The 18,816-nt window shown below is 43.0% G+C and overlaps 1 protein-coding gene across 4 annotated transcripts in view; it reads left to right on the top strand.

Moving 5' to 3' along the window:
* CDADC1 (cytidine and dCMP deaminase domain containing 1) overlaps positions 1-17,095 on the top strand; it is a 29,594-nt gene extending 12,499 nt beyond the window's left edge. Inside the window, exons 1-9 of one of the 4 annotated variants that reach the window (XM_071448437.1) lie at positions 1,784-1,943; positions 5,300-5,394; positions 6,904-7,081; positions 7,916-8,494; positions 10,406-10,455; positions 11,493-11,662; positions 12,703-12,892; positions 13,512-13,572; positions 14,766-17,095. In XM_071448437.1, the coding sequence (XP_071304538.1) occupies positions 1,871-1,943; positions 5,300-5,394; positions 6,904-7,081; positions 7,916-8,494; positions 10,406-10,455; positions 11,493-11,662; positions 12,703-12,892; positions 13,512-13,572; positions 14,766-14,839 (1,470 nt within the window). In that variant the 5' untranslated portion in view covers positions 1,784-1,870 and the 3' untranslated portion in view covers positions 14,840-17,095. The other 3 variants (XM_071448434.1, XM_071448435.1, XM_071448436.1) reach the window with 3 other exon arrangements.
* The last annotated feature ends 1,721 nt before the right edge of the window (positions 17,096-18,816 follow it).

Here is an 18,816-nt window from a genome sequence, read left to right as displayed (position 1 = left end):
CTATTTCTTTCTTTTCTTTCTTTGATTTCCACTGACTTCAGGCTTACTGACCCTCAAACAGCCCATCTCCATGCCCAGCTCTAAACAGAAACCCTAGAGCACACTGTGTCTGAATCAGCCAGCTACTCATGAAAAAGAAGTTTCTCTAACACAAGCAAGGGCAAAAAACCACTTCAAGATGTAACAGAGCAAAGAGACTTCTGGCAAGTCTTGGTTTGGTTTTGGGATGCTGGGAGAAAAACGTACTGAAAGGTGTTACACTTTTTCTTGATGCAGTCTATTTTAATGCAGAATTCCGCAATGGTCCAATCACATTTGAGACTTGGTAAGTCTCAAATTTGAGAATTGGTAAGAGAAAATGCACAAACCATTATTGTAGTTTTTCATAAAGAGGCTGTCTCTAAGGGAATTTTTCCAAACAGAAAAGATTCATCTGAGATAGTCATGCAATGTATGCACAGCAAATAAATTAATTTTAGGCCATACAGGAAACAAAAGAATCCTTAGAAAGAAAGGATTTATAACCTAATTCATGCTCTTATCCAGTTTTTAGGCTTCAATTGACTTGATTTGAGACTCAAAAATTTCTGTATTGCTTTAGGTCAGGAATTCCTGACCTAAATCCTCAGGAATTCTTTTATTAATTTTTAGTCCTTCTAATCCTTAATCTTTTTTGTCTAGATGGTCTAAGACTTCTGAAACTCTCCAAGATGGGATTTTTTTGTCACTGACTCTGAATAATTATTGGGGGTTTTATACATGACAGCAGTTTATGGATATACCTCCAAAATGTATCCACAGAGAAGCTTTTACATACCCTGATATTTAGAAAAAAAAAAAAAGGTAGGGACATTAAACACCACCTCAGAGGCTCTGATCAAAAAGCTCAGAGGTCACAAGCAGATGCCTTGGTTTATACAGATGCCCAGCAGAGCTTTTTAATGAAGGTTGGTCCCTCTTTCACCTCTGGTGAAAGCTGAATAACCTGTCAGAGCAGAGCCCCCAGGTCCCTCACAGCACCAGAAAGTACAGCACAGTAGCAGAGGCTCTGCTCTTTGCTCCACCTGCACCATTTGCAGCTGAGCCCCCTGTTGCAGTAAATAACTTCCTGGGATCCCATTCAAGCAAGAGCTGGACTTGATCGTGGTGGAATATTCCAACTCAGAATATTCTGAGTCTTCTTCTGTGGTTCTGTTAGAGAGTGCCCAAAAGAGAGCTACGAATACAGGCCTTGAGGGGAAGCCGTGTGAGGAGTGGCTGAGGGCACTTGGGCCGTTCAGCCTGGAGGAGACTGAGGGGAGCCCTCATCGCAGTCACAGCTTCCTCCTGAGGGGAAGCGGGGGAGCAGGCACTGATCCCTTCTCTGGGGTGACCTGTGACAGAACCCGAGGGAATGGCCTGAAGCTGTGTCAGGGGAGGTTTAGGTTGGATATCAGGAAAAGGTTCATCACCCACACGGTGGTTGGGCACTGGAACCCGAGAGAGCTCGAGAAGCGTTTGGACAGTGCTCTCGGGCGCATGGTGTCACTCTTGGGGGTGGTGCTGTGCCGAGCCAGAAGGTGACTGGTTGATCCTTGCGGGCCGCTTCCTCACTCCGTGTGCCCGTCTCCCTGTGTCCCCGTGTCCCCGTGTCCCCGTCAACTTTCCGCTACGGACCGCGGACCCCGCTGGGAGCCACCGCCCCGCCCCTCCGAGCCCCGCCCTCCGCGCCGTTCGCGCTTCCCATTGGCCAGAGCCCCCGCCCGTCAGCGGCCGTAGCCGTGCGACTGGCCCCGCCGCCGGGGGCGGCCATGGGGGCGGTGCCGCCCTGGGGGAGGTGCGGGGCTGGCGGCGGCGGGGGGCTCCGGTACCGGCACCCGCACCCGCACCCATGCACGGCGCGGAGGAGGCGGCGGCCGGGCCGCGGGTGAAAGCGGCGAGCACGCAGACCGACAGCATGGCCGGTGAGCCGGACTGCGGGGGTGGGAAGGAGGGCGGGCCGGGGCCTGGCCCGCCGTGACGGAACCGCGGCCCCGCGGCGCTGACGGCGGGCCGGGCCGGGCCGGGCGGGTGTGAGGGAGGTGTGCGCTGACCGGCCCCTCGCGGGTCTCGCCTCACCCACCGGGTCCTTCCAGGGACCGCCTGGTCTGTCCTCTTTTCAGGGGACACTGTCAACCTCATGCCGGGGCTGTTCAGAGAGCCCGCGCCTTCACTCCCTGCCGGTGATGCTACACAGAGTGCTCCTGACCGTCACAGACAGTGCAATAATGTGTATATATACATAAACATACATATATCTACATATGTGTATATATATGTATGTGTGTGTGTATGTATAAAGTATCTGTATGTATCTACACTTTCATATGTAAATATATATATATAAATATAGATAGCATATCTCTAGTATGTAAGTATATAGATACTTTTTATATATATATATTTATACACACTTGATACTATATATATAGTGTATGTGTACATATATGCTACATATACAGTGTGTGTATATATACATAGAGTATATATATATACTTATTTGTGTAGTATCTTCAAGCATATATCTATAAATAAAAAAAAATATATATATCTATATCCTCCGTCCTCCCCCAGTCCTTCTTGACACACCCTTCTCCATGAGGGCCTTTTGATAACATAGGCTTGTATTTTGCTCCCCCCTTCCATCCCATTACAGCAATTTCTTGCCCTATACCAGGTATATTTAATATGCATACAATGCAATGTGCAGGAAAATGCTCACCTGAGGGGTGTTCTAACTAACTCCACAGCAGGCCTATGGTATGGGTTTGGTAGAGAGCAACTTTCTCACAGGGCTAGGGGTGCCCAGGAGAAACAGATGCTGGTAGATTCCACAGATCCCACTGCTGTGTCCCAAGGGAGTGGTGTGTGCATATAGATGTGATATATATGTGGTTCTCAGACTGAGCACCATGGCAGGGCGGCCAGCTCTCCTGGGTGGGTATATGAGTTTTGTTTCATCCCAGTTTTGTGGAAAGCCTGCTTCCAAGCAAGCAAAATTTATTAAATCTGAAAATGGGTTTTAGTTTCCTTTTCCCAGGCAGCAGAGTGATGTCAGTGGAAGCTTCCTCCTTGGTGTCAAGCACTTGTTAGAAGCTTTCAGGCTTTGGACTTGGAACTCCTGCATTATTGGCAGGACACAATCCTGGATCTGAGCCATGTCCGGGTAGGCTGTGCCCTGCTCCTGTTTGCTTCCAGGTGCAGCAGGGTTTAAGGCACCTGCCTCCACACACACTTTCCCTGGAGCATGCCTCGCCTCACTGACGCAAGATCCATAACTAGGAGGAATAAAATCATACCTTTGTGCAAAGTGGGCCTGATGCACCTGGAGAGAGCACTCCTTTTATGTGGCTTTGCTCTCAGTGGCAGAGAGCCTGATTCCTTTATTTCCCCAGTCTTTTGCAGTTGCTTTTAATTCTGTAAGGCATCTTCTGCCTTTTTTCCAGTCTGTTTGAACCAACCTGCTCTTCACCCTGTTGAACTTACAGGAGTGTTTAACTACCCGAGCGAAGATGCAAACACACCGATATGATAACTGTAACTAAAGTCTTTCCTTCTTCATAAAATTTTCCAGCTTCTCATTATAAATTCATGTCAAGATGCCCTTCAGTTTGTTTCCCAGGTCACATTTGGGTTAGGTGCAAGAAAACAAAGAGTAATTAAAACTATTTCGTGGTGCATGCAGTTTTAAGTCTATTCTGTGTGCCACATTGTAGGCCATTTTAGAAAACACAAGGTGTGTGTGTGCTTTGGTATAAATTGCACTGTTTGTTTTAACTTGCCACTTGGGAGCTGTGCATGTGTGTGCCATGACAGGAGTAAACAGGGGCTGTAATGAGAACGAACTCAAGCGCCCATTTAACAAAGCAGAGTCTCCTCCTTTAGGTGTGGCTTGTAGACTTTCTTGTACTGTTTGCTTTTAGTACAAGTGACAACAGGTCTTGGTGTGTGCTGCTTGCCATTTCTAGCACACGTATCTGACTGTGCTAACCAGGTGCCCCTTGCAGTGCTGGTGCCAAGTGGGGTAGCAGAGCTGAGCAGCCTCAGGAACAGTGGACAATGTGGCATCAGATAGTGCTGCTGACAGGCCCATATTTGCTTTCCAAACCACAGTTATGTGTGAAAAAGCTGCTAAAATACTGTCTGAAAATGGTGTTTCAGTCATAGATTTGCATATGTTTATCTGTTGTTCTAATTGTTTGGGTTCACAAACATGTCATTAAACTAACCTCTCCCTCAGCTAGGTAATCTTAGTATCTGATTATATCTCTTCCAAGCTGCTAGACCTACTTAAAGAATGTTTTTCTCTATTCTGTTCCATTCTTGCCACTGCCATTACCTACTTTGCAAAAACTGTAACATTTGTGGGAAAAGATAGAAATAATACTATTGTCAGACAGCACGTGTGAGACCTGCAGAGGAATATGTGCTCATTACAGCTCTCTGTAAGCACCCCTGAAATGGGGACTGGAGATATTTCCAAGACTTAATAAAGTTCTTGCCAAGTGTGGGGCAAGATAGCTTTACATCTGGAACAGTGCAAGCTTTACCGAGCAGCACAGTGCTTCCTCCTTTTTCCTTTGTGGGGCACTCAGTAGTGCTGAGTTGTGCTGGCCCTCGCAGGACAACTTCCAGATTTGGAGTAGAAGCACAGCACAAGGTGGTGCTCTGAGAAGGGATTTTTGCATTTGGATATTTTGTCAGAAGTGACAGCCTGAGCAAAAGGTTTAAATTTTTGTAAAAAAGCTAGCCAAAATCTAAGCAGACTGTAAGAATTCAGAAGCAGGATCTCCAGAACTGATGTAACTGGAAGGTTTCACAATAGCTCATCCTCTCTTGCTGCAGGCATCAGTGTAAGATCATGAAGTGTGTGCCTGGATATTTTTGCCATCTTCTGTGGTGAGCCTGAAGCTGAATTGGAACCTGTCTCAAATTTCTCTAAGCATCTGTGAATCATTTGAGCACATTAAGTTGTGTGGAGTGTGATGATCTGATCTGTGATTTCTGCTCTACCCCTCTGAGTTGAACAAACTGACTGAAGCTCAGTGAAAATTTCACCAGTTCCTCTTGTTGTGCAGATCTGATCTCTGCATCTAGATGTGAGCATCCTGAGTTGGCAATAACTGCCCTGAAAGGGATGGTGTGGATGTAGCTGCTGAAAGAGCAGAACAAGCTTCTGTAGCAGCTGTGGTATAAAAGACTTGAAAAATAATGTTCAGCAATATGGAGTTTCTTTATAAATATTCTCTAATAAATATTTCCCTTTTTTTCTTCAAAACAGGTCAAATGCCAAGACTTTCTAAGGTCAATCTTTTTACTTTATTAAGTCTCTGGATGGAGCTCTTTCCCTCACATGAGCAGCAGAAAAAATCCCAGGTGAAATGTCTGTGCTTATTGTTAATTGGTGTTTCTGAAGGGCTCCTTCAGTGAATTTAACCCAACTGCTCTTTAGATGACACATAGTCCAGATGAAAAAAAAACCAAACAACCAAATGTAGTAACCTTTTTTCAAATATTTCTTAGAAGTAGAAAAAAATCCAGTATTGGGAGAAAAATAGCAAGATGGCTAAATAGCATGCTCTTTCTGAAAAGCTTTGAAAGGCAAGATACATACGCCAAGAGGTGAAGCAAGCACTAAAAAACGGCAGGTGTTTTAAAGAGCACAACAAAGGAGGTGTGGTATGTACCCTGTGTGTGAAGTCAGTGTGGTTGTTGGTGCAGAGAGACTCTTTTAGAGTTACAATGTTCATGACTGTAGATGAACAGTTCTTTTATACCGTGGAGGTGTACACAAGTACTTGAAATGTTTGCTGGTCAAGAACTTGTAGGTAACTACTTTAGTGACAAGGAAAAGAAGCTGCCCTTAAGAGTGGGTCTTCTAAACTGTAGCCAGTTACTCTTCAAAGTCAAGAGGCATTTTCAGACTGACCTGGAACAGGATGTTTCCTGTTGTGATCAGAGTTGTTACCGAGCTTTTAAATGATAACTGCATTGTGCAGAGCATACCCATGTGCTAAGATCCATAGCACATGCATCAGCCAGGGCAAGAAGAGATAGGAAAATAACCTGAGTGACAATTAGGCCTAATTTTCAGAGCTGGGTATGTCCCAGGCTAGATCTGAAGGAGGGATAGATGAACAGCAGCTACAGCCTTCAAGAGCAGTTTGAAATTTAGTAATTCAGTTAGAAATGGCACTTGGCTTGTACGCAGGGCTTTAGTGAAGTCTCATTTCTGTAACCACAAAACAGTTGAATAATTTACAGATCTAAGACAACAGTGTTCAGTAGCAGCTGGATTGCATAAAGAGATCTGTTTCACCAGCTTCATCAAACTAGTTTGTATCCAGTTTTTTCACAATACATGGGAATCCAGATGTAGTAGCTCTTGTCTGTGGTATGCAGACTTCTTCTATGGAAGATTCTTTAGAACCAGGATTCATTACATAAATGAAGAGACAGAAATAAAGCTAGAGAAGCTATTGGCTCCCAGGATGGTCAGGCTTAAGACAGAAATTAAATTCATGAGCATTTCCAGATGCTGGCTGATTCAGAGAAGGTTTCATCTATAATTGACAGAATCTTCTATGCTGCTTCTGGATTTTGTTAAGGGCAAAGAAATGACCAGAAAAAATCAGGAATTTGTGACAAGTCCCTCTTTGGAGTTTGACAGGGATAAGGCACCCTGATATTAACTGGCACATGTGAAAACAAAACAACAAGAAAAAATGCTTAGGGAAGTGCAGATTGTTTAATGATTGGCTTGTACTGAAGAGCTCTGTGCTCTACTGCTGGTTGGTTACTCTTATCCAAGGAAGAGGTGTAACACCTTTATGGAATCAATGCTGAAAAAAAGTAAAATAATGATAATAATGCCTTTTTCTGTAGGTAAAGAAGAGTGGTCTGGTTGTGGTGAAAAATATGAAGATTATTGGTCTTCATTGCTCCAGTCCAGACTTGCATGCTGGCCAGATTGCCCTCATTAAACACGGATCAAGACTTAAAAATTGTGATCTTTATTTTTCCAGAAAACCATGTTCAACTTGTTTAAAAATGATTGTAAATGGTAAGCAATGACTGTAGTAGAGTGGGAGTAAATGTTACACTTGTGATTGAAAACAGAAAGCCTGTTTTCTCTTTGGACTGTCCCACTTGTGAATGCCAATCCCTGATTTGTGTAGTGTGCATTGATGTTTTCCATAAGGAAAAAATGAATGTACATTTCTTGGAGCTGATGGTCAAGAAACTGGGGTTGCTGCCAAGACCCTGTTTCCCTGTAATTTGCAACCATTATTACTGGTGGTGCTTGTCTCTTGGCTGGGATGCACTGCTGAGGTTCTGACTGTCCTTTTGCACTTTGCCAGAGCAGCCCTAAGCCTGATGACAAGGCCTAGATGGATGTATTTTTCCTTGCTTTCCCTTTGCTTGTCACTGACCCCAGGGAAGAGTGGGTTTTTATGCAGAAATCACAGGGAGTACTTCCCAAGAGATAGGAAGACAAACCAGATCATTCATTTCCAGAAATGAGATCTGCTGGTACAGCCCTTCTGCAAATATTGATTTTTTAATCTCAGCAGCAATGTGCTGCTGAGTGCTAACTATCAGTGCTAACTATTTTTGTGTGTTGCTAACTTATCTGTTTGGATGTAAGATGCAAAATTAGGCAGTCACAAAGATCTGGGAATTTGGGTGACTCAAATTTTTATCTGTAGTCTGATTATCAAGTTGGATAACCCTTGATACTTTTATCTACCAGCATTTTTGTTGTCTAGACACCCCTTAGGGAGGACTTGGGGCCTTAAAGAAGCAAAACCAAGGTTAGACAATAGTGTGTTGAATATGAGCTTTATGTTCCACTGCACTTGCACGGTTCCTTCTGCTGCATTATCTTCTCTTCCAGCCGGGGTCAACAGGATTTCTTACTGGCCTGCAGATCCTGAAATCAGCTTGCAGAACGAGGTATCCAATCCAATGAGCACTGAGGATGCAAAGCTGGATGCCAAAGCAGTGGAAAGACTGAAGTCAAACAGCCGTGCTCGCGTGTGTGTGTTGCTTCAGCCTTTGGTGTGCTACATGGTGCAGTTTATTGAAGAAACTTCCACCAAGTTTGATTTTATTCAGAAAATAGCAAAATCACAGCCTGACTATAACACTGACTTTTATACTGCGTGTAGGCAAGAGAGAATAAAAGAGTATGAAAGTTTATTTCTAATTTCAAATGAGGAAATGCACAAGAAAATATTGATGACAATGGGACTGGAGAACCTCTGTGAAAATCCATACTTCAGCAACCTTAGACAGAATATGAAAGATCTTGTCTTGGTCTTGGCATCAGTGGCTGCCAGCGTGCCTGTCTTTGGATGCTTTGGGTTTTACAGGAGTGGATCCCAGCGAACAAATGAAGCAGAGGATCAGTGTTTGCCCCAGGACGTGGCCAGGCACTGTATGATACAAGCCAGGCTGCTTGCCTATCGGACAGGTGAGTCATTACTGGGGTGAGGGAATGATCAGTAGGGGGCTCAGCAGTAGAGCAAGTTCCTAATTTCAGTCTTATTCTTTCAAATACTTCCTTGAGCAAGCTGCTCAATGCCATTCCTACACGTGTGAAATGAGTGCAACAATAATAGTAAAGACTCCTCAGGGGCACACAGTATTGTGTGTGAAAGCTTTTCGTGAGGAAATCAGTGCAGGTGTTTCACATAACAGTGCTGGCAAACCCTGCCCTGCCAATGTGTCCAATGCCCAACTGAAAATGAATGACATTTAAATTCTTCAAGCTGCTCTGAGGCTCTTTTTACTGAAGTCTCACAAGATGCTTCTGTTATCAAATAAATGTCAATATTTCAAGCAGATTATGTACACTTCAGAAAAAAGCACTGAAATAATATCCTTCAGTAGGACATTAAGTACCATTATATTAAGTCTCCTAGTCCTAATGTTGTTAGTGGAAGTGCTTATATGTCTGGTGGGGATTTTCTTTGCACAGATGCTGGAGTTTTATGTCCAGGTTTCTGAGGTAGAAAGATAGTTATTGATTCTCTCTTGATAGAGAAGACTTCTGTTAACTTCTTTATTCTCTCTGGCTACCAATGCAGGAAAGTGATAAGTTCTTCCAGGAAACAGAAAACTTGGTGGTACTCCATAGAGATGTTTTTGTACTCTGGATATGATAGTTGCTTTTTTTAAACCATTGTAAACAAACAAATAGTACATGTACAAAGCTTAAACCAAAACTAATCCCCCAACACACCCATCCAAACCCAACCTATTAAGTCAGGTACCCTCAGCAAATTTTGTCTCCAAAAATTGCAGAAATTACATCTTTTAGATGTAATTCAGAAGTTTCATGGAACCAGTTACGAGTTCTTTGTACAGTTTCCATTATACAGAACAAGATGGAATGACCAAGCTTGAGTACTCTTGGGGCAGCAAAATTCAGGTTTAGCTGTAGTGTTTAGCTGGACTCAGGTCTGGGGTTTGAGCCAACTTTTGTTGCACTGCAATGAAATTAAAATAAATAGCAGCTCACACACATATTTAGGTGCTTTGCACTATTTTATAGGTGCATATAAAGGGAGCAAGAACATAATTTGTTTTCTGTGCTGGTTTAATCAGTCATTATCATCATCTCTTCATCAGTGTCTAATAAATATGCAGAATATAGATGAAGACAGCTTTGATAGGAGGAAAGACCCTCTTTGAGTTACTGCATATGGTAGTGATACTAAGGATGATGGAAATGATTAATGGAAACAGTGTGTTCTGCAATATTAATCAATGGAAGCCTGAAATGTTTTTCTCCTTGATATGCTCAAGATTCTCATCAGTAGCTAGGGGAAGATTTTCAAGTGCCATAAAAACCATCCAAGTCACATAAGGAAAGCTCTGTACCAGTTTTCCTGTGGTGGTGATAGACTACACCACCAAAATCCAATTGTTAATATTTTGTCTCTGAATTTGGTATAAAAGAGGACTAATTTTTAGATGACTTCAGATCAAAGAAGCGTAAACTTAAAGAATAGCAGAAATTTAGTCATTAAATTAAGTAGTAAACAAGAAGGTTTCTATCAGTTGGCTGTCTCACATTCATGAACCTGTCCACACATATTCTTGGCATGCATTTTCTTATCCATGTGTTGGTTGCTTCATTTCATTAGTGAACAAATGTACACAGCAAAATCTTAGATTGACTGCCTTGCAGTAAGAGCACACCCAGCTTTTACAGTAGACTCATATGATTTACAAGCTTTTAATCTTTCTGCATTTCTTTCCTCCTGTTCACAAAGCAACAATAAATGTTATTCCTTACTCTAGGATGTCATATGTTAATGTATAGGTAACTCAGAAGTGCTTTATTTGTTACTCACTCCTAAAATGTTATGTATTTTAGAGGATCATAAAACGGGAGTTGGAGCTATTATTTGGGCAGAGGAAAAATCAGTAAGTATTGAAAAAGTTACTTTTTCTTGAACTCACAATTCATACACTGGATTTGCCCTTGTTATTTTCCTTTAAGTTTATACACTTGTGTTTTTCATGCACACACACGCAGGTTTAGTAACTAAGTTAATGACTGATTCATTGTAATGCTTTAAGATGAAGGAGAAGTAGAAATTATTTTAGTAACTACAACGGTTACTAAAATAAATGGGAATCCGGATGTAATAGCTCTGGATTTTCAGGGCACCTGCTTCCCCAGTCATTGTCAGTTATTCCAGGTATCCTGGCTACAAGGTGTTGCCACAGCTGCTGATCAGGCAGCATGTGTCCTGCACAGCCCCTCTTTACAGCTCTTTTTAGGAGAGGTCTCAGTGCAATTATAGCCTGATAGTCTCCTGAGGATATTTGTTGCAGTTAAATGCTGTATGGGCTTTAGCACATTCCTTTTTAGATCAAAGCTGTATTTTTCTGTGAATATTGTTACAGTGCTTTTTCCCATTCCAAACAGAAAATTTTTGTTCTTTGTATCTCTGCTTATGCATGTTACCAATCCCAGGAGGCCTCGTTCTTCATGCAGCTGCAACATATTCTTAATTTGTTTTTAACACTTCAGTCATCAGCTGCTTATGGCTATTTTGTTTCTTTTTCTTATTTCAATCACCAGTTGCCTCTTATCATCCCTCTGGTCACTGAGTCTGTTAAAAGACCGGCAAAACACCATTTCTGGCACATCAGGGATGAACTCCAGCTGTATTTAATCATGTACATTGTTAAGGACTAAATCCTTCAGACTTCTTGTCCCTGCTGTCAGTATTACTTGCCAAAAGGAAAGCCTCAAAAGCCTGGTGCAGGTAACAGAGGTGTTACACTTTACCTGTGTAGTTCCTACAGGGCTCAGTGGAAAAGCTTCAGACAGGCATGGAGCAGTTGGCAAGAGCTGAGCTGTCTGATCATGCAAAAGTATACATTCCACTGTACTTTGACTTAGAACTCAGTTACAATACCATCCAAATTTGATGCTTTGTTTACTGTTGCAGAGAGGCTGTGATGGAACAGGAGCAATGTATTTTGTAGGCTGTGGTTACAATGCCTTTCCTGTTGGATCTGAATATGCTGATTTTCCACACATGGATGATAAGCAAAAAGATCGGGAAATCAGAAAGTTCAGATACATTATCCATGCAGAGCAGAACGCCCTGACATTCAGGTAATGGGTTTATTCTCACCACGGAGAAGAATGAGATGGTTTGGAAACAATTCCACAATAAATGCATGTTGTGGTTTAAGCCCAGTAGGGAAGATGCACACCAGGCAGCCTCTTGCTCACCCTCCTGCCCCAGTGGAATGCAGAGAAGAATCAAAAGTAAAACTTGTAGATTGAGACAAGAACAGTTTAATAATTGAAACAAAATTTATTAATAATAGTAGATGATAATAAAAATAAAACCCAAGGTAAAAACAAGTAATGCACAATACAGTTGCTCACCAGCCACTGATCAATGCCCTACCCTATCACCAAACTCTGATCAATGTCCCTTCTGGTAACTCCCCCAGCTGATATACTGGGAGTGACTCTATCATGGAATATCCTTTCGTCCAGTTTGGGTCACCGTTCCTGCTTCTTGTGCAGCTCCTCACTGCCAGAATATGAATCAAAGCACTTGATTCAGAGTAAGCATTACTCAGCAGCAACTAAAACATCAGTCTGTTTTCAACATTATTCTCATACTAAATCCAAAGGACAGCACTGCACCAGCTGCTGAGAAGAAATTAACTGTATTCCAGCCCAAACTAGGACAATGTATGATGTCACTGTGATCAACTGTGGATTGCAATCACAGTCTTTTTTATTTTTTATGCCTGTGATGTAGAAGTTGGAGGTATATTGGCACAGTCAGCTCCTGGGGTTTCTTGAGATTTCTTATACGAACTTGGGTTTTAATGATATTGGCTCCTTCAGTTAATCTTCAGATACAAGCCACTGGCTCTGGTTCTTGCTAGACCAAACTGAGGAAGTGTGGCAGTTGGTGAATCTCCCAACAATAATAGGTGTGGAGACATGGGATGGATGTTCGCAGATAGTGATTCCAAGCCAGATTCCATTGTGTACTTGTGCACTTGATTAGGAATAAGTTGCTTCTGAGACTAAATAACACTTCTTTGCTTGCTTTTTGAGGTATCAAATTTGTAACAATTGAAAACTACCAAGATACAAACTCTGAAATTCTGTTTTCTGACTGCTTGTAGGTGTCGAGAAATAAAGCCAGATGAGAGAAGCATGATATTTGTAACAAAATGTCCATGTGATGAATGTGTCCCTTTAATTAAAGGAGCTGGTATCAAGCAGATCTATGCAGGAGATGATGATGCTGGAAAAAAGAAAGCGGATATATCTTATATGAAGTTCGGTGAACTTGAGGGTGTAAGCAAATTTACAGTAAGTGTCTAAATGCACTGTATTCTAAAAACTGGGGGCAGCATTGGTGGGAGAGTAGAGTGAGCAGTCATCTACAGCCAGCACAGAGGAGTGCTGTGCTGTTTAGTCAGGTGAGTGGAATTTAGAGGTTACTCTGTCACAGTTCTGGGGAGCACTGCTGTGCCATGTGCCAGAGGATGGGGCAAAACCCTCTGTTTTCTCTACCTACATGGAGGATTTCCCTCTAACTCACTGTTGTTGGAGGTGGTCTCTCCACATGGTGAAGTTGTGTCCAAGCCTCCCCTGTCATAGTATGACAGCTGATTTCAGAGGTCGCTGTGTGATTTCGTTGACCCTTCCAGCAGCTCCTGAAAGAGCTGTGGTGGGTTTCAAATGTGGCCAAGTGCACCTGCAGTCAGGGCACTCTCCAGGGCACTACTCCAGGTGTGAGTAGCTTTAACATCTGCATGCCTGTAATAGTCATTTGTCCTCAAAGCAAGAGCGTTCAAGAGGGAGTCCTTGATTCCCCACCTCACAGGTCATGCCTTTCAATGAAGGCCTGTAGTGTACTTTTCCTGTCTCACTTAGCTCCTTATTCTGTCTTCTGGAATAAGTAAACATTTTCTTCTTGTTTTACCAGTGGCAGTTAAGTCCATTGCACACTAATGCACTTGAATTCCATGACCCTACAGCCAGGGAAAGTAAGTATTTTTTTCATTAATTCATTTTATGACTGCAATCAATAAGTGAGATCACATTTTAAACCAACTTGATTCCCTCTGAGATTGTTTTGTCTTAGTCTTGATTTCAGTGAGTTAAATTTTGCTATGAAACATTTTCTGAGGTTTTTGAATAGATGAGCTAACTGTTATAGTAATAACTAACTGTAATAGGTGAACTAACTTGTAACAAAATGCTTGTCATTGACACACATTGCAAAATCTAGCAATGCTACTGTGAAGGTCAGCAACATGCTGTTTGGCACATAGATAATTTTAGACTGCTTTATCATGCTTTAAATTTTGTTCTAGAAAGACTTTTTAGATTGTGTTCTATAAAGAGTATCATTATTTTTCAAGATAAATTGGACTGGACTCCTTAGAGTCACAAAATCCTTGTTGACATACACCCCTGTAGCAAGGGAGCTGTCATCTTTTCAAAACAGAGTTTAGATAAGTCTTACTTCGAAGCCTTTTTGTGCTACAAAAGAGACCCATCATAGGCATCTACTGTCAGCTACCAATCATTAAAATGTTACTCATCCAGAGGGGAAAACAACATGGAAAATGGCAGCTTTTTCAAAGCACAAAAATCATTTTTGTGCTTCAAGCATGAAGATGCAGTGTAAAGATGCATTGAGTACCGTGTTAGGAGTGTAAGACAGACTGAAGGTAGTTTTTGTGGCACACAAACAGCCACATACTCCGAGCAAATTCCTCTCATGTACTGAGATATATTAGTGGAGAAGTTGTTTTGTTAGCTACTTCCTTGTGGGCTGGGGGAAGGGAGGGAAGGAAGGGCTCAGAGTTGTGTTTATGGCATTAGTGATCACTGCAAAATGTTAGGGCTTGTTTGTCCCTCTCTCTCTTAATGACCCAGCTGGAGAAAGATTAATCCTGGGGTACTTTGTTTGACAGCTTTTAACAGGGCTCATTTCTCTAACAATTTTCTTTAATGTGGTGTGCCTGCATTTTCAATACTGCACTGGTTTAAGTTCCTCTCTTTCCTTGGTGTAGTCCTGTTAGCTAATGATTATTGCATGTTCCTCTGTAAGGAGAAGAAGACAATCTCCACCCCATTCCCCACCCCCAGTGTTACTCCAGTCCCTGTCCATGTTGAGTATTAGGCTATGCTTGCTGTTGTATTAATGCTCCATGCATGTTTTTTTCTTTAGATGGGGTCCAGAAAACAAAATCGCTGGATGACCAGCAGCACCAAAGCAAGAAACTGTGTCTTGGTCATTACTGAATAATTAAGCACTTCCTGCAGTCTTGCTTCGTACTTTTTATAATACAGCCTGTTTGCACTTTCATATAAGGAAGAGTTTTATTTATTGTTTGGAAAGTGAATTTTAGAATAAGTTTATTTATGATGTCTTAAATGTTTTACAGCATTACCTGAAGGTCTTTTTAATTTAGAAGCTCCTGGCGAAAAAATGCTGCTTGTATTTTCTGTGGAAGTAACTGGGTGGCTGATCATTTTTAACACATTAAAAAAATATACTGAAAGTTCATTGGTGGTAGATCAGAGTAACAATAAAATGGTGTCTTATTTGCATGTGGTATGGATTGAGGGAATGGATTTATAAGTTCTGGGCTAGAAAATGGCAGAAATAAGCTGTACTTCTTCAAATACAATCATCAAGGGAATCTTCTAGGAAATGGTAGGTAAATAATCACCAGCAACTATCTCTCTTCTTGAAAGTGGCTTTTGCTTCTCAGCCTGCTTCTCAGTATAATGGACAGAAAACCATTGGGATAGCAGTCATTGCTAGCTAAATGGTTTGGAGACCAATCTTGTCTCTCATACACACTTCTACCATACAGCAGAGCTGTTTAGTTTTGTGGTACTTGCCTTGCTGCTCTGTATGCTTCCTCACATGCAGTCCATCTGAATTAATGGAAATTAGCTTTTCTTTTTCTCAGTTTCTGGAGGCAGGCATAAAAGCATTTCACTGTATGTATCTCACTGGCACCTACATACCTGTGAAGATTGCTAGTGTTGAGGTTTTGTTAATCTTCAGTGACAGGCTCCTAGGACTACAGGAGCTAATAAACCATCAGTGTCCTGTTGTTTCTTAGATAGGATAATCTGTACCAGTGAAATAGCCCAAATCTTTTCAGGTGCCTTTCTCTTGGATGACTGCACTACAAGGGTGACATTGAAACAGCCCCTGAAACTGCAGTCTAGTGTTGCTAGTTTTGAGGGGCCAAGTAATGCATAACGAGAACAAAGAGTTGTACCCAGAATCTTTTGATTCCCATCTGTTTCCTGCTTTGAATCTGGCCTCTAACTGTTTGTTTTAGCAGATGTCCCAAGACTTTCTGTTCACTCCTCTGCTGAGCTCTCCAGTGCAAATGCTTTAAATCTTTTTCTGTTCTTGCTGGTAGGATATGTAAACAGCCCTTTCCCAGTTCTTTCATGCATCTTGTCTTTGCTGCCCTTCCTAAGGTCCTAGAAGGGGAATCATGTCCTAGATGCATCTATAGGTTCTTTTTGTTTCTTTTAGGTTTTTGGAGAAGCTTGGAACTGGATAGCAGGGCTGTGACTGGATAGCGTACACTGTCCAAATTAGAATAAAAAGTGTGCTGTAGTCCACCCACTGAAACCTTGTTTCCATAATCCATTGGCAATGCTCATCTACTTGAAGTAGAAGCAAGGAAAAAAACAGGACCAGATTTAAGGCCCCTTCAAGTTTTATACTGATCAGTTTGCTGGTATCAAAATCAGTAAAATCTGTATCTTGATAGGAACAGCTGAAATTGAAAAGTCCCTTAAACATCATAGGTGGCCTGGGTACACAGAGAAGTAAATGAAGTCAAATATCACACACATGAAATAACTACAGTGAATGCTGCTGCTAGACTCTGCTTCAGGAGGAGTTAAGATTCTACCTTTACTTTTATTTACTTTTTTTAGAAAGAAGATTTTTTTTACAAGACTTTCTGTGAAACTTGTAATCCCTTTTAAGGCTGAAGGTTTGGAAGCCTGGCTTTATTTCTGTCTTACTACATTCTACAGAATCTTCCAGAGGCTCAAAAATTTCTCTAGGCTCTGATCGTCAGTATAACCCTACCTTAATTTTTACTGGAATTACAAAGTAGGGACTTTATCTTGACCAACAGGAGCAATGCAGATGGGGTTCCTCTCTCAGCCTATGGACTCTGTAGGTGCTGCTCAGCTTGTCTGCTTACTAGGGAGAGCCGCAGAATACTGGACATTTCCTTCAGTGCTTATTTTGCAAATCAACTCTAGGATGTTTGTTTCTTACATAAAAACTGCAAGGTATTTACTCAAAAAATATAAAAGTTATATATTTTATACATTGTATGAAATTTCCATATGCATTTTGAGACTCATTCATTTCAGAACAATCATTTTAATTGCAGGTATTAACTATCAGTAGTAATTTGGCCTTCTGACTGAGAATTACAGAAATTCTCTGTTAACTGTCTGCCTTACAGCAAAACATGCTTCCTGCTAATAAATTACTCTGACAGTAAATACTGAAGTGTATTTTTAAGTGGTTTGGGTTATTAGGAACATCACAGAGTGCTTTGGAATGTTCACACTCCTTACAGGCCTTCCTCTGCTCTGCCTGAAGAATTTGTCTCAAATGGGACCGTGCCTCCTGCAAGCCCTGGGAAAGCCCCTGGGAAAGGGATCCCATTCCTTGGCCCATGAGGATTAATTTCCTCTTCCTCGGGAGAATGGGAACTGCATTAGGGAGCACTGCAAGCTGCCACCTCCATGGCCTGTTCCTTGGTTGGAGAGGATCGAAGTGGATGAAGCTTTGACCGTCCAACAGTAAAACTGTTCCCTGCCTCACCTCCTGCCTCGTTGCCCTGGATTGCCTGTATGGGCATCCCCAGGGGCCCCAGTTCCCAGTCCCCACAGAGCAGAGCAGAGCGGGATTGCTGCGGTGACGGGGCTGAGGACAGTGCCCATCCCCAGTGCAGCTGTAGGGCAGCGAGGCTGAGCCATCAAGTGGGTGATGCTGGGGCTCTGGCCCACCAGGGGTTTCACATCCACCTGGTTCCAGCCCAGGCATTTGGACTGAAGGCCCAAGAGCCAGTGGAGTGTATTACAGCTATTCCTACAGTTTTCCTGTTCAGCTGAAAGGAATCCACTCAATGCCCTCCAAGACTGGCTCATGTTGCAGAGCCACATACATATCTGGGGACAGATGGGAGATGCCTTTCAGAAGTGCTCTTGAACTGAAATGTCATTGTAGACCACAGTGAGCAGTCAGTGGGACACAGCCAGGCTGGCAAAGGGACAGGCTTCCTAGAGCCATATTTAATGTGGGGACTACTCTGAAAAGCTTTGTAGTCCTCTAAATAGGTTTTTTGTTTCAGCCATTGTGCCTGCAAACCAGACTCCAAATATCTGGCTTTAATTTCTTGGATCCAGTGAGTTACATTGCTTGGAGAATAGGAATACAAAGAAGGCTGATGGTATGTGCTGATTTCAAATAGATCTGGGTTTCTCTTGTGTTAGGTTAGTGTGGCAGGGTTTTGGTCATGGGCGGCTTCTGGGGTTGGTTCTGTGAGATGCTTCCAGAAGTTTTGCCCATATCTGACAGATCCAATGCCAGCCAGCTCCAGGATGGATGAAGGTCTGGCCAAGGCTAAGCCCAGCAGCCACCATGATGGTGCCATGGGATAACAGATTTAAGAAGTGGGGAAAAGCTGCACCATTGCAGCCAGAGAGAGGAGTGGGAATATGTGAGAGGAGCAACTCTGCAGACACCGAGGTCAGTGGAGAAGGGGGGGCAGGAGGTGCTCTGGGTGCGGGAGCAGAGATTCCCCTGCAGCCCCTGGTGCAGAGCATGGGGAGGCAGCTGAGCCCCTGCAGCCCAGGGAGGTCCATAGGGCAGCCTGGATCCCCCTGTAGCCCAGGGAGATCCATAGGGCAGCCTGGATCCCCCTGCAGCCCAGGGAGGTCCATAGGGCAGCCTGGATCCCCCTGCAGCCCAGGGAGGTCCATAGGGCAGCCTGGATCCCCCTGCAGCCCAGGGAGAGCTCCACGCTGGAGCAGGTCCATGCCAAAGGAGGCTGTGACCCTGTGGGGAGCCGGTGCTGGAGGGGGCTCCTGGCAGCATCTGTGGGAAGTCAGTGGAGAGAGGAGCCCCTCTGGAGCAGGTTTGCTGGCCCGACTTGTGACCCAAAATGAAGAACTGCAGCCCGAGGGAAGGATGCATGTTGGAGAAGTTCATGGAGGAC

The sequence above is a fragment of the Agelaius tricolor genome, unplaced genomic scaffold (genome assembly GCF_023055355.1).
Source record: "Agelaius tricolor isolate 1412-34295 unplaced genomic scaffold, bAgeTri1.0.p SCAF_26, whole genome shotgun sequence".
Lineage (NCBI taxonomy): Eukaryota > Metazoa > Chordata > Aves > Passeriformes > Icteridae > Agelaius > Agelaius tricolor.
The sequence above is the reverse complement of the archived record's forward strand: the minus strand, read 5'-3'. Positions and strand labels throughout refer to the sequence as shown.